Source organism: Sordaria macrospora, chromosome 5 (genome assembly GCF_033870435.1).
Source record: "Sordaria macrospora chromosome 5, complete sequence".
NCBI lineage: Eukaryota > Fungi > Ascomycota > Sordariomycetes > Sordariales > Sordariaceae > Sordaria > Sordaria macrospora.
In genome coordinates this window covers 1341742-1354680 of record NC_089375.1, presented here as the reverse complement: position 1 = coordinate 1354680, position 12939 = coordinate 1341742, and the positions used below count along the sequence as shown (strand labels likewise).

Here is a 12939-nt window from a genome sequence, read left to right as displayed (position 1 = left end):
TCTTGCGCAGTAACATATGCCATCTTTGCAAGATGATAGTTACAATATCATCGGGAGGCAACGTAGTGAGAGAACGCAGTTTGTTGCATGTTTGTGACAGGTATCTTGACAACACTTTATCATACATACACCCGATCTGTCTCGAGCCCGCTGTTTATCGACCTCCGCCCGTTGTTCTCTTCCTCTCCGGAATGCCCAGCTTAGGCTTCTCCGGTGCCACGTTATCGTCCATAATCCACGGCTTCCTCTTGATAGCTTCCTCCAACGTCAACCCCCACTCCATCCAGGCGAGTCCCTGAGTAACCGAGTCGCACAAGTCGTCCATCTTCTCAATGTGTTCGCCCTTGGTAACGCGCTCCGTCCTCTCCATTCTCTTGCCCATCAACGTGCCAACGCCAAGAGACTTGGGGAGATCCTTTGGCTCCGGCATTATTACAGCGTCGTTTTTCAATTTCTGCTTGGTTAGATTTAGGCTGTAGACAGTTGGAGGAGCGGCCCTTACGAAATACTCGGCCATGCGCTGCATCTCCTTGGTTGCGAGACCGAGCTTCTCCTGATTCCTGAACCAAGAAGCCAAAAGCAACATGCGGGCCTTCTTAACGTCCTTGATCTTGGCCTTGACTTCCTTGTCGTCAACGTTGACGGGCTCCGCGAACGGGTTGAGAAGCTCGTCATCCTGGTCCTCCTCGGGTGAAATCTCATCGACAGGCAACATCTTTGCCGGTACCCGCTTTGGCCTGGACCTTCTGGGCTTGTGAAGTTCGCTGGGTTCGGGTATCTCGCGTTCGTACTTGTCCACAAGATAGTTGACCACGCGCTTGGGCGGTACGGCAACCACGACGCCCTTGAACTCGCCGCGGGCTTTCATGACCTCCAGGATGGCGTAGATCATGGATTCGAGCATGTTTACACGGACGGTCCACTCAAAGATGCCGGCCGCGTTGGCGGTGCGGAAGCGCTGACGCTCAATGAGAATGTGGGTGGGGTTTTTGGGCAGGATATGTTCCGTGATAAGGCGGTAGGCCATGTCGGCCATGGCGTTGGGGGCAAAGTTCTCCCCGATGGCGTCCGTATTCCTTCCGTCGATATTGTTCTTCTCAAGCCATGGCAGAAGGTTGAGATGGCGCCATTCGTGCAGGTCAGCCACATGCCTTGTAGTGTTGCGTATATCATACTTCGTTTCAGTCATTAGATTTGGTTCGAGAGTTTTGACCAAGTCGTTGTTCGGGGTTGATTCAAGCTTCTCGAAGAACGAGGCCGTGTCAAGGACACCCTCTCCCCCTGGCCTGTTGAACCTGGTACCTTTGTCTCCAGTAACGGGGTTCTTCTCGGCCATGGCCCTGTTGAACCCGATCCCTTCGTCTCCAGGCAAAGGATACTCTTGGGCCTTGGCTTTGCTGTCTTGCAAAACTGGAGTGAGAACACTGTAGGCAAAGTTCTTGAGACCCAGGTCGATGCTGAGGATGCGAGAGTCAGGCCTTAAAGGTTTGTGCTCTCTAGCAGCGGTTCGGATACGGTTGTATAGCTGAAACTTGGGACCAGACTTTGGCAGACCACACCGGACCATAAGCTCCTGCAACTGAGCAAGAGGCAGCTTGGCCAGCGCGGTGGGCTTGGGCATGATGTGCAACTGGCCGGCAACACCGGACTTGCCTCCAGTCAGAAAATTCCTCAGTAGCGATCGTAAAGACAGCGATTTGTTGTATGCGGTCCTCCCCCCAGCAACCGAATGATTCGAGTGGCTTGAAGACGATATTCAGCGCCTGACTCTCTTCGTTGCTCACACAAACCAAGCTCTCGCCTCTTTGATGGCTAGTGAGTGAAAAACTCTCTTTTTTGTATCGAGTTGGAGAGTCGTGAGATGCCTCGACCGAGGTGAGACAATTGGTGTTTGTGTTTGTGTTGTGTTGATTCGGACTCTTGTTGCCCCAAAGTGATGGAAGTTTGTAGATGAAAGTGAAAATCCACTATCTCGGGATGAGGTGTGAGTACAAGGCCTTTGTTACCGATTACCGCAAGTGATGGGAAAAGTACTAGCATTTATTAAGTACCGAGCTGGATTGGTTCAACAGGTGCCAAGGATTTAAATCCGGTCTGGCCCATATGCCTGCCGGGTTTCGAGAACCTTGCTGGCACGGCAACCACGGCAGGCAAACCTTAGGTTTTTATCGCGGCAATCGTTCCGATCGCGGGGCAAGCACATGAACATCAGATGCGGGCGGAAGGTCCCTTTGACGCCTTTTCTTCAGATCTTCCAGTGGCATGCAATTGACGAAACAAACGTCCCGTTCCATCCCAACGTCTCCCCGGGTCCTAGTTCCTAGTATTTAAGCTCTCAGTTGTACAATACTGAAAGAAGTTTCACAACCCACAACTCTGTTAGACTTCCCCTTGCGGACTGCCTGATAATCCCGATGGTCAATGTGGAGTCTTTGCTTACATGATCGACTTCTACGCGATTCGGCATTCTGCGTTGCTTACTGACCATAACCCATCCTTTCAACTCGTCTCCTACTCGATTTTTCCACAGTCTCATTTTAACTTAAAGATACGGGCTCCATGATATCATTATCCGAAGGACGGCAAAAGAAGAGAAAGATGGAGACGCCGTAACAGATACAACGTGTCAAGGTCTTCTCGGTTGGTCGTGTAATCTGGAATGATTACATACTCGGATTGGACATCAGGAAGTCATCTCTACAATCCTACCACCACCGCCAACCTCGGCATGTTTACCGGACACGACCGCGCTTGCGTCAGATAGGGTCTAGGTCATGTCACCATTCCGATTTCAAATCCCAAATTGCCCTCTGATGTGGTATCCCGGTGTCTTGTAGTGTCACAATGGATTGGGTTTATAGACTTTCTAGATCCTCCTGCCTGTCGCAATTGGAACAAGGTGGTCCCCCACTTGAGACAGTGTACCGACACTAGCGTACATATTCCAAATCCTGGGGCCGCCAGCCTGCAGTCCTCGCAGACACAGATAACTATGTACCCGCCCCAACACCACCGCAAACACGCCCGAAGGATTACCAACCGCAGCTGAACGTTCGCAACCGTAACCCCGCGGCCGTCTCTTTATTTACTCCCTGACCCTGCGTCCGCCCAGACCACTCATATTTGCGATACCAGCCCCGGACACCGTTGTGGTGGTTATATCTTTCGTCCATGCCCTCTCTGTCCTTCCTTGTTCGACCTTCTGTTGTCTCGTCCAGACTAGCTTCAGGCCGAGTTGGTTCTTTGTCCAGACACTTCTCTGCTACAGCTCTCAACATGGCTCCCATTTCCAAGGAAACCGATTTTCTCGTCATTGGTGGTGGCAGTGGTGGCATTGCGACTGCCCGCGCCGCTGCTGGCAAGTATGGCATCAGGTCCATGGTAATCGAGGGCAAGCGTTTGGGAGGTACATGCGTCAACGTTGGGTAAGTGACTTCCAACCTTGTGTCATTGCGGCCCGTCCTCCTCAGATAATCAAGATCTGACAAGTTATTTTCCTCCGCAGCTGCGTACCCAAAAAGGTCACCTTCAACGCCGCTTTCATTGCCGAAACCGTTCACCAGGCCAAGGACTACGGCTTCAGTTTCAAGGAGACTGCTCCCTTCGACTGGACTACTTTCAAGCACAAGCGCGACGCCTATGTTGCCCGTCTCAACGGCATCTACGAGCGCAACCTCGCCAATGACAAGGTCGAGTACGTTCACGGCTGGGCCAAGCTTCTGTCCCCCAACTCGGTTGAGGTCACTCTTGATGATGGCACCAAGTCTGTCGTCAACGCCAAGAAGATCCTGATCGCCGTGGGCGGCAACCCGACCATTCCTCCCCATATCCCCGGCTCCGAGCACGGCACCAACAGCGACGGTTTCTTCGATATCGAGACCCTTCCCAAGAAGGTTGCTCTTGTTGGCGCCGGTTACATTGCTGTCGAGTTCGCCGGCATGTTCAACGCTCTTGGCGTGGAGACCCACCTTTTCATCCGTCACGATACCTTCCTTCGCACCTTCGATCCCATGATCCAGCAGGTATCAGTCAAGGAGTATGAGCGCCTTGGAGTCAAGATTCACAAGAGGAGCCTCCTCACTAGCGTCGAGAAGGATGCGGCGGGCAAGCTGGCTCTCAATTTCAAGGAGGGCGAGGGCGAGCAGTCGATTGCCGATGTCGACCACCTCATCTGGGCTGTTGGCCGCACACCGGCGGTTGAGGGTCTCGGTTTGGACAAGGCCGGCATCAAGACCAACGAGAAGGGCTATATCGAGGTGGACGAGTACCAGAACACCAGTACCGAGAACATCTACGCCCTTGGTGATGTGTGCGGTCACATCGAGTTGACCCCCGTTGCCATCGCTGCCGGTCGCAGGTTGGCCGCCCGTCTGTTTGGCCCCGAGCAGTTCAGGACAGCCAAGCTGAGCTACGATAACGTGCCATCCGTGGTGTTCGCGCACCCTGAGATTGGTTCCATCGGCCTCACCGAGCCCCAGGCGGTTGCCAAGTACGGCGCCGAGAACCTCAAGATCTACAAGTCCAACTTCACCGCCATGTACTACGCCATGATGCAGCCCGAAGACAAGGCGCCTACTGCCTACAAGCTCATTTGCGCCGGCCCCGAGGAGAAGGTTGTTGGTCTGCACATCATCGGCCTTGGCAGCGGCGAAATCCTCCAGGGCTTCGGTGTTGCCATGAAGATGGGCGCGACCAAGGCCGACTTCGACAGCTGCGTGGCTATTCATCCCACCAGTGCTGAGGAGTTGGTGACTCTCAAATAAAGAGAGTGCGGATGGGCGAAAAAGGGTGGTTTTCATTTGTTGTACCTATTTAAACCGGATATACCTCTGCATGTTTGGGTGATGGTGTTTATTTGTAGCGTGGCAGCCTTATTAGAAGCAAAGAGTTGGAAATGATACCTGAACATAAAACACCTTTGAGATATACCATCTTGAACATTGTCATTTGCTCTGAGTCGCAGTTGGAATGTAGCCTTTTGCGTGTAAGTTGAGGACCTAGGACCATGCAACCGCCGAGATAGGCGAGATAAAGAGGTGATAACCCGATAAGCGCCATGAAGTTTGCTCCGATAAGAGAGCTGGCAGTGACGTGCTTTGTACCTCGACGTGCTCAAGCTCGAGAGCTTGGGCCAACATCGGTTGAAGGTACTTGGCAGCTGGAGGAACGGGAAATGGCCAGAGGACCCATTTGCGCGCGTGCAAAGTACCTGTACGGTGAGCGTTTTCCTCCAGATGCGCAAAAAGTCATGCCACAATAATCAATGGCCTGCGACTGGCCAGGCCCGACACCCACCACGCACAGCTGCCAGAGCTGTGCGGCCAGCTGAGACAGCCGAGCTTATTCCCAATTCCGAACGTCAAGATTCCGCACTAGCGTCACGGACCACCACGGGCAGCTCCTCCAGTTTCATCACCACACTCCAAGTGCTTTCCCACCCTCGACTCTCCTTGACCACCAGCTTCTGACCGAGCAAGGAATCGCCAAATCTCCACTCAAGGTATGCCGTTCTCCTTGCGATACCACTCTGCAGCTCCCCTCAAGCTCTCCGACTCAATTGCTGACTGCATGTGAATTGCTTTGCGAGAAAAAAGATGTTCTCCCGTGTTGCCCTCCGCGCGGCTCCCCGCCAGCAGCCCTTCAGCCTCGTTGCTCGCCGCACCTTCCAGACCACCCGCGCCCAGCTCTCGTCGCCCTACCACTACCCCGAGGGTCCCCGCTCCAACCTTCCCTTCAACCCCAAGACCCGCTTCTTCTGGTTCCGTTACCTCATGTACTGCGTCGTCGGCTTCGGCGCTCCCTTTGGCATTGCCGGTGCGTGATATTCTCCCTGTCCAAGAGTTGCAAAAAGTAATGCGGTCCCCACTGACGTAATCTGGTTTCAAACACAACAGTCTGGCAGACCTACCGCCCCCGCTCTTAAACGGCTCGCTACTAGCTGTGATGCGGGTGTGCCGATATGATCGGGAAGTATTGAGCGGGCCGATGAGCTTGATGCGTGCGTAATAGGGGGAAAGGGGAATATACCGAAAGGGGAGAAAACGCAAAGACACCGACCAGCACGGATGTAGATGCAGGTAGTCCGGACTGTCCGGGCGTTCTTCTGTATATGATACGACACGGATAGAAACCACCATCATCATCAACCCCGACATTTGTCTCTTTTTGGACCCTCCGAGAACCAATGGCTCTAACACAACCTTTTTGACATCGATGAGGGGGAGATGGATGGTGGCAATGGGTGCTGGGTTCCTCTGGCTGAAGCTGTGATCACGGATGGAAGCAAAGCTAGTTTGGATGAAATATGGCACGGGATGACCGAGGAGTTACTGACTCCTTCGACTAAAGGCTGCGAGATAAGCAAGCTGCGTAGTCCACCATGCCCTGAATGCGTCTCTATACAGTGACACTTTGGTAAGTCTTCTCAGATAAGGTATGGTCGGAGCAGCACTACCGGTTGGGAAAGCGGTGTTTCTGACCTCGTTGCTGCTCCGGTACAACTTTGAAGCTCACATACGCGACCTTGAGAAGAAAGGCGATCGATCATGCGAGCTCAAGGATGTAGCTTCATGCTCACAATTTCAGGGTATCGTTGCCAGTAACTTCCCGGTCAACTATTCGTAGTCATGATGCCTATCAAATATGAAAATCTCATCCACTCCAGCCATGCGCATGGCATCTCGATCTTGGTACCATACGGGGGCGACGAGTTGCGCACGGGAGGACATGACGGTAGCTATAGCGATTAGGAAAGACCAACCAATGTAAACAAAGCCCCTGGACCGGATGGTCCTCGGCACAGTCAACCTATGTTTCACAGGATACCGCCATCGTTACAGTAAGTTTGCAGATATGCACCTATGCGCACAAGCCAATCGGCCAGCCTCCGTTTTCCCGTGTAAATGGATTCCTATGTACTTTGCGCCAGCGCAAAGCGAAGGTACCCTTTTAGAGCTCACCCCTTGCCTGTTAGTGCCAGGTACTTGTCAGGGTCCGCTAGGGTACCTGCGACGCCGCCGGTTTCCCCCAACCATCACAACGTCAACCGCCATTCCATTCCACCTGCCAGGAGCAGGGAGCCGCAACAAAACACAACACCAACGCTACACTACCACCACACACCACCACGGACACACTGAATAGCCGAGAGATCAACATCCCCATCTTCTTTACGCAGGCGACGGGAACCTACGCTGAACACATTGCGCGACATGGTATGAGGTGAAGCGAACATGCAGACTTGCCGTCCAGGCAACACGCTACACGGATCACGGAAGACGACATCAAGAAGAAGCACAACATATCCAACAACCAACTTTCCACCACCACACCGATAATACATATACACACACACACACCAAGATGGATTTGCCACCAGTAAACCTCGCCGAGCTGCTCCGGCACCCCGATGATCTCGACAAGATCACCACCCTCAAGGCCGAGTTCATGCGGAAAAAGGCAGCCGTCGACTCCCAACTTCGCAGCGGCTTGCGGGAGCAGCTCGAGACGACACAGGCCGGTATGAACGGCTTGTCCGAGGGACAAAAGACGGTGCAGCAGATCAAGGAGGAAATGATGAAAATCGACAAGATCTGCTCCGAGTCGCAAGACATGATCACCGACTTTGCGACCATCAACCTGGTATCGCAAGCCCACCGCAACTTTGGCGCCGTCGAGACTATGCGCCGCAACCTCGAGACTTTCAGCGAGCGCCTAGACGCCATCGACAGGATGCTGAACGAGGACGACGAGGACCCCGAGAACATGCCCAACTTGCTGGCTATTCACTACGAGTTGACGCAGCTCCGTAATATCCGCGACGATGCTATCGAACAAATACAAAGAGGCGACGACCCGGGCCTGCAGTCTACATTGGAAGATTACTTTTCGCGGCTGGATAAATACATTGAGTGGTTTGATGTGAATATCACCCTCGTGGCCATGAGCTTGATCAACCTGGTCATTGCAGACAACAACAGTTTGGTAGTGCGGTTTGCACTGATAATAGAGGCTGAGGAGAAGAGCGACCAGAGGGTTTTGGCTTTGCAAGAAGCGCTGAAGGATCACAAGGAAATGGCTACGCGCTTCCAGAGCATAACCGATGGCGCCAAGACGGTCAGGGGCTACAAGGACAAGTTCTTGAAGGCTATCAAGACCTTTGCAGAGGACCAGTTCAAGGAGAGCAGAGAGAAATTCCTGGGTGACCCGGATATGCTCGATAAGTCTTTGAAATGGTACTTCAACGACCTGAACGCTGTCAAAATCGGCATGACACCACTCATGCCCAAGAAGTGGAAGATATTCAAGACATGGGCTACCATTTACCACGGCCTGATGCACGACTACCTTATTGCGCTAATCGACGACCCGGGGACCAGCTCGGCACACACACTAGCCATCATCAGCTGGCCTGAGGCATACTATCGCAAGATGACCAAGTTGGGCATGAAGCAGGACGAACTAACACCCCATGTGATCGACAACCGCGAGGCAGAACTGGTGCGCGACTTCCGCGCCCTCATCATCAAGTTCCTCGACGAGTGGATCGACCGTATCTACAAGCAGGAGTGCAAGGATTTTGCCGACCGCAACGTCGAGGGCGGCAACCTTGACCAGGACGAGTATGGATACTTCCGCACCAAGAACCTGGTCGACCTCTGGCGCATGCTTCGCGAGCAAGTCGATGCCGCGGGCAACTCGAAGCGTGCCGATGTCGTGGAAGGTGTCATCGACGCCATGTTCCAGCGCTTGCGTACCCGCCAGCAATCCTGGCAGAAGATGCTCGAAGACGAGGCTGCGCGCTACGAGCTGCAACCCCTACAAGGTCAGCCAGAATTGGAAGGCTTCCAGCCTCTGCAGGACTGGCTTGTGGCCACAGCCAACGACCAAATTGCCTGTATCGACGACAATGAGGACGAAGGGCGGATGGCCTACCTGTCCGACTTCCGGCGCAAGTTCAGCCCGCTGGTGTCGCCGCAGTACATGGACCGGGCCGAGACGGAGATCAACGCTCTGCGCGACGGCTACGTCGACCTGAGCACGTGGTGCATGACCAAGTTCGCGCAGCTGGTGTTCGCGGTCGACTTCCGCACCGTCATGCCGGACTTCTTCACCCCGAGATGGTACACGACCAACGCCATGGCTTCCATGATCGCCACGTTCGAGGAGTACGTGTCCGACTACAAGTTGGTGCTGCACCACTCGCTCGTCGACATCTTCATCGAGATCTTTGCCGAGGAGCTGCTGATCCGCTACCTATCGTCGGTCCGCAACAAGGGCGCCAAGTTCCGCAGGCAGGATAACTTCCAGGACAAGATCTATGACGACCTTTCCACGGCCTTTGACTTCTTCAACAGCTTGCCCAACCCGGATGTGGGCAACGCCATCAAGGATACGTGGCGCGCGTCGGAGCCGTTTCTGCAGCTGTTGACGGTCGATAGGGAGGCGGTCCCCGACGCGTTTGCGGAGTTCAAGAGCCAGTATTGGGATTTGCAAATTAGCTGGGTCGAGGCGGTGTTGAGGTCTAGAGATGACTTTGAGAGAAGCATGTTGAATGCGGTCAAGGCTAGGGCCGCCCAGATGGACGTTGTTAGAGGACCGGAGACTATCATGAGTAAGGTTAAATAAGGGTGATTGCGGTAGCAAGTGTCACCCGGTGACAGTAAATAAGTTTAATGGTGTGTGTGTGTGGGTTGGGAAGGGAGATGAAAGTTCTATGCACATAATGATACCAGCTTTTGTAAGCTACAGCGAAGACATCTTCGGAACGGTAAATAAGAGAGAACTGAAGACCAGTCTATGATGGTGGTTGGAATTTCTTGCGTGCGTATAATATTCGTCGATTGAGCGTCGCTTAAATGCTTGGAGTGATCTGCCGCCTCTAACATTGTCTCTAACTTCTATCATTTATACAACCACATAAAGTTTCCTCTTCGGAGTCACAACTCCGGCTCGCAAAGCTCGCCTTTCTTGTTCAACCAAACATGCAAATGCAACAGATACAGATAGAGACTACGCGACTGGTCCGCGTCTTGGAAAAAATAAAGCAATATACAAAGAACATTGACCTTCAACTACCACCACCACCACCACCGCCATAAAATGATATAAAACAGCAACAACAACAACTCTGTATCTGTAAATGTGGATTGTATGTAAAATATGTGCATAAGCATCATCAACTCATGATAATGGTGCCCGTGACGTTCTGTGTCATGTTGCTGACAGACCTCTTCTGTCTGTCTGTCTTTGGTGTTTCTATGTTCTGTCGTGATATGCTGCATTGTACTGTATTACCATTTCTGTCTTTTCGAGCCATTAATCAGAAGCGAGGACAGGAAGTCGGCCATGAATAACTCGTCCTTATCGTTGAGCTCCCAGCGCGCCCTAAGTTGCTCATAGACTTCGACGACTCGGTCGGCGTCGGTGCACCGCATGAATGCGCGCAGGACCCAAATGGCCAACCAGGTCTTGATCTCGATGCCTGGACGGTCGACACCCCATTCTTTCCTTTGCGGATAATCCTCCTCTTCGTATTCGTAGGGTAGTTCAGCTTCGTCGTCGTCGTAGATTTCAGGGTGGTGTTCCTCCTGGGTGCCTTCTTCTTGAACATGGGCTGGCTCATGATTGTGGTCTTCTTGAAGGTGATCATCATGAAACGCTTCCTCATCAGCCGGTGGATGCTCATCAACTGGTGGAGGGGCTGACTGATGAATAAGTGTCCTTCCAGCGTCGATGGCCTCTATTAGGGCTGAGTAGATTGACTCTAACCGCTTCGCGCTCCATGCCGAAGTTGGGTAACCCCCATGACGGTCAAAAGCTTTGAACAAAACCTTGAAGATGGAGCCGTGAACTGGAATGTCGAACAGCTTCATCTCGTCGATGTACTTGGCCACGCGAGAGAGATCTCCGCACCCAACACCGTAATACTTGACAAGAATACTGTACGTCCGAAGGTTTGGATGCATCGGCGCCATCTCTTGAAAGCTCTGTTGCAGCTCGGGAGCTTTCTTTGCAACCCGAGCCATCATCTTCAGCGACTGTGTGATGGCACGATCGCTGGCGTAACTCCGAGCCGGGAACGGTACCTTGGACCACTTCGCCATAGAAGCCACCATGCAAGCATATATGCGCTCGACCGCTGCTTCCTCGCCCGATCGCAACAATCCAGATATGACGGCATTGAGGACAACTGTGTCAATCATCTCGCCTGCCTCAACCATCTCACGAAACGCGGCGCGCAGTCCACCCGTCTCCCTCTTGAGGCCAAAGAAATGGATCAAGCTCACGTGGTGATAGCGGTTGAAATAGTGCCCGCGGCTGACCATTTCCTGGTAAATCATTTCGGCGAGGGTGAAGTTGCCGGCTTTTGAAGCCACGTCAAAGAGAATGTTGAAGGTCACCTCGGTCGCCTTGATGCCAGCGTCGACTTCCATTTCGCGCCATAGTCTCATGGCAGACTGCGCCTGAGTTTCGGTGACGGTGCCAACATAACGACTTGCGAAAGAGATGGCGCAATTCCACTCCCCTGCCGTCAAGGGCATGCTGCAGTTCCTCACATCCGCTATGACGGCAAAGTACCGAAGCATGGACTTGGAGTTTCTCCGCTGAGGCTGCCCTAGTGCTTTGAGGAGCTGATGTCGCAATCGACCATTAATGAAAGGCATGCGCGGTTCCGGTAGTTGTTGGTAGAGGTCGTATATAGTGTCAAGGTCAACCTTGTGTGGCGTGCGCAGCCGCACGAGCACAGCAAATCTGAGGTCGCTCAGTGTACGTTGGCCCTCCTCTTCCCACAGACCGATCACTTCGTCCGGACCTGGATATTCGTAATCGTCTTCATTTTGTACGAAGGTGAACCGGGGCCTGTCAGCTGGCGCATAGTTGTGCATGTGAGGATCGCGAATGAACTTGAGGTGGTCTTCAACCGTTCCATCCAGGCCACGATAGGGATCTACCAGTTCAAGCAGCTCTTCTTTGGTAAGATGACCGGGGTTCACATTGTGAGATTCGGGCGGCTCTTGTGATTGTGGGTTTGCGCCCCAGGGGGGTTCGGTCGGTGGATCGTCATGTAGCGCGGATGGGGCCGAGAATACGGAGTCGGCGGCGGGCTTCTGATCGGCACTGGGTTCGGTGGCGGCTGCAGCAACGAGCTCGGGCTCGGGCTCGGGCTCAGGGACCGGGGCTGCCGCCGCCGCCGTGTGGCTCTTCTTCTGGGGAGCGGAGACGGAATAGCGGAAGAAGTTGGAGTCGAGTGCTCGTCTGCTGCTCGTGCCGGACAAGCTGGTGGGAGTTACTCGCAGGGATGAGGTGGTCAGTAGCGGGCAGCCGGTGGAGCCGCGTATGGGTCTCCTCGCGGCTCCGTCGACAAGGCCACTTTGTGAGGTCCAGCCGCCATGGAAGCGCCGTCGTTGTGTTGCTGGGCCGAGGCCTGCTGTCGCAACCTGTCTTCTTCGTCCGCTGCCTTGGTCACCGAGCTGTGAAGGTGTGGTGGCAGCAATTGCGGTTGCGGAGGCGGCAATGGCAGACCAATTCCACGACGGACGATGCAAGAAGATGGTGCCGCATATCGACCCGTCAAATCGGCTGGAGACTTTCATGAGCTGCCGTCGTCCAACATGATGGCCTGCCCATTCAGCCAACCCCTTCTTCCTTTGCTTGTTCCCCACGAGTTCCGGCCGCAGTTTTCGATGGAGGAGAGCTCAGACGGAATGCGATTACAGTGCCCTCGTCCGTCGTCGCAACTTGCCTTGCTTGCTTGCTGCTGGCTGGTGCGCACTCGATGCGGTCGCGGTTACTGGGCGAATTGGATCGCAAACAGGTCGAATTGGTCAGGGCGTCAGGTCCGTGGAGGGCGGGGAAAAGTATGGGGAGAATGGGGAAGAACTCGAGTCATGAAGTGAGGGATGTCGTTGCAGGAAACTGGGGTCGGGGTGGGCGACG

The 12939-nt window shown here is 53.8% G+C and overlaps 5 protein-coding genes across 5 annotated transcripts; 3 read left to right on the top strand and 2 right to left on the bottom strand.

The window, feature by feature from the left end:
- Nucleotides 1–54: 54 nt before the first annotated feature.
- On the bottom strand, nt 55–1921 carry SMAC4_04095 (uncharacterized protein). Its single transcript, XM_066090051.1, has one exon. It carries the CDS (start codon nt 1619–1621, stop codon nt 155–157), a length of 1467 nt encoding a protein of 488 aa, XP_065947127.1. The 5' UTR covers nt 1622–1921; the 3' UTR covers nt 55–154.
- A 245-nt stretch (nt 1922–2166) lies between these two features.
- On the top strand, nt 2167–5063 carry SMAC4_04094 (uncharacterized protein). Its single transcript, XM_003346613.3, has 2 exons — nt 2167–3425; nt 3506–5063. Exons 1-2 carry the CDS (start codon nt 3172–3174, stop codon nt 4761–4763), a joined length of 1512 nt encoding a protein of 503 aa, XP_003346661.2. The 5' UTR covers nt 2167–3171; the 3' UTR covers nt 4764–5063.
- Nucleotides 5064–5398: 335 nt separating this feature from the next.
- On the top strand, nt 5399–6135 carry SMAC4_04093 (uncharacterized protein). The gene is made up of 3 exons (XM_003346612.2): nt 5399–5500; nt 5595–5814; nt 5895–6135. The coding sequence occupies exons 2-3, from the start codon at nt 5595–5597 to the stop codon at nt 5921–5923; spliced, it is 249 nt and encodes an 82-aa protein (XP_003346660.1). The 5' UTR covers nt 5399–5500; the 3' UTR covers nt 5924–6135.
- Nucleotides 6136–7085: 950 nt separating this feature from the next.
- Nucleotides 7086–10288, top strand: SMAC4_04092 (uncharacterized protein). Its single transcript, XM_066090050.1, has one exon. The coding sequence runs from the start codon at nt 7363–7365 to the stop codon at nt 9625–9627; it is 2265 nt and encodes a 754-aa protein (XP_065947126.1). The 5' UTR covers nt 7086–7362; the 3' UTR covers nt 9628–10288.
- A 4-nt stretch (nt 10289–10292) lies between these two features.
- On the bottom strand, nt 10293–12596 carry SMAC4_04091 (uncharacterized protein; the record flags this gene model as incomplete). Its single annotated transcript, XM_003346610.1, has 1 exon — nt 10293–12596. One exon carries the CDS (start codon nt 12594–12596, stop codon nt 10293–10295), a length of 2304 nt encoding a protein of 767 aa, XP_003346658.1.
- Between the last annotated feature and the right edge of the window lie 343 nt (nt 12597–12939).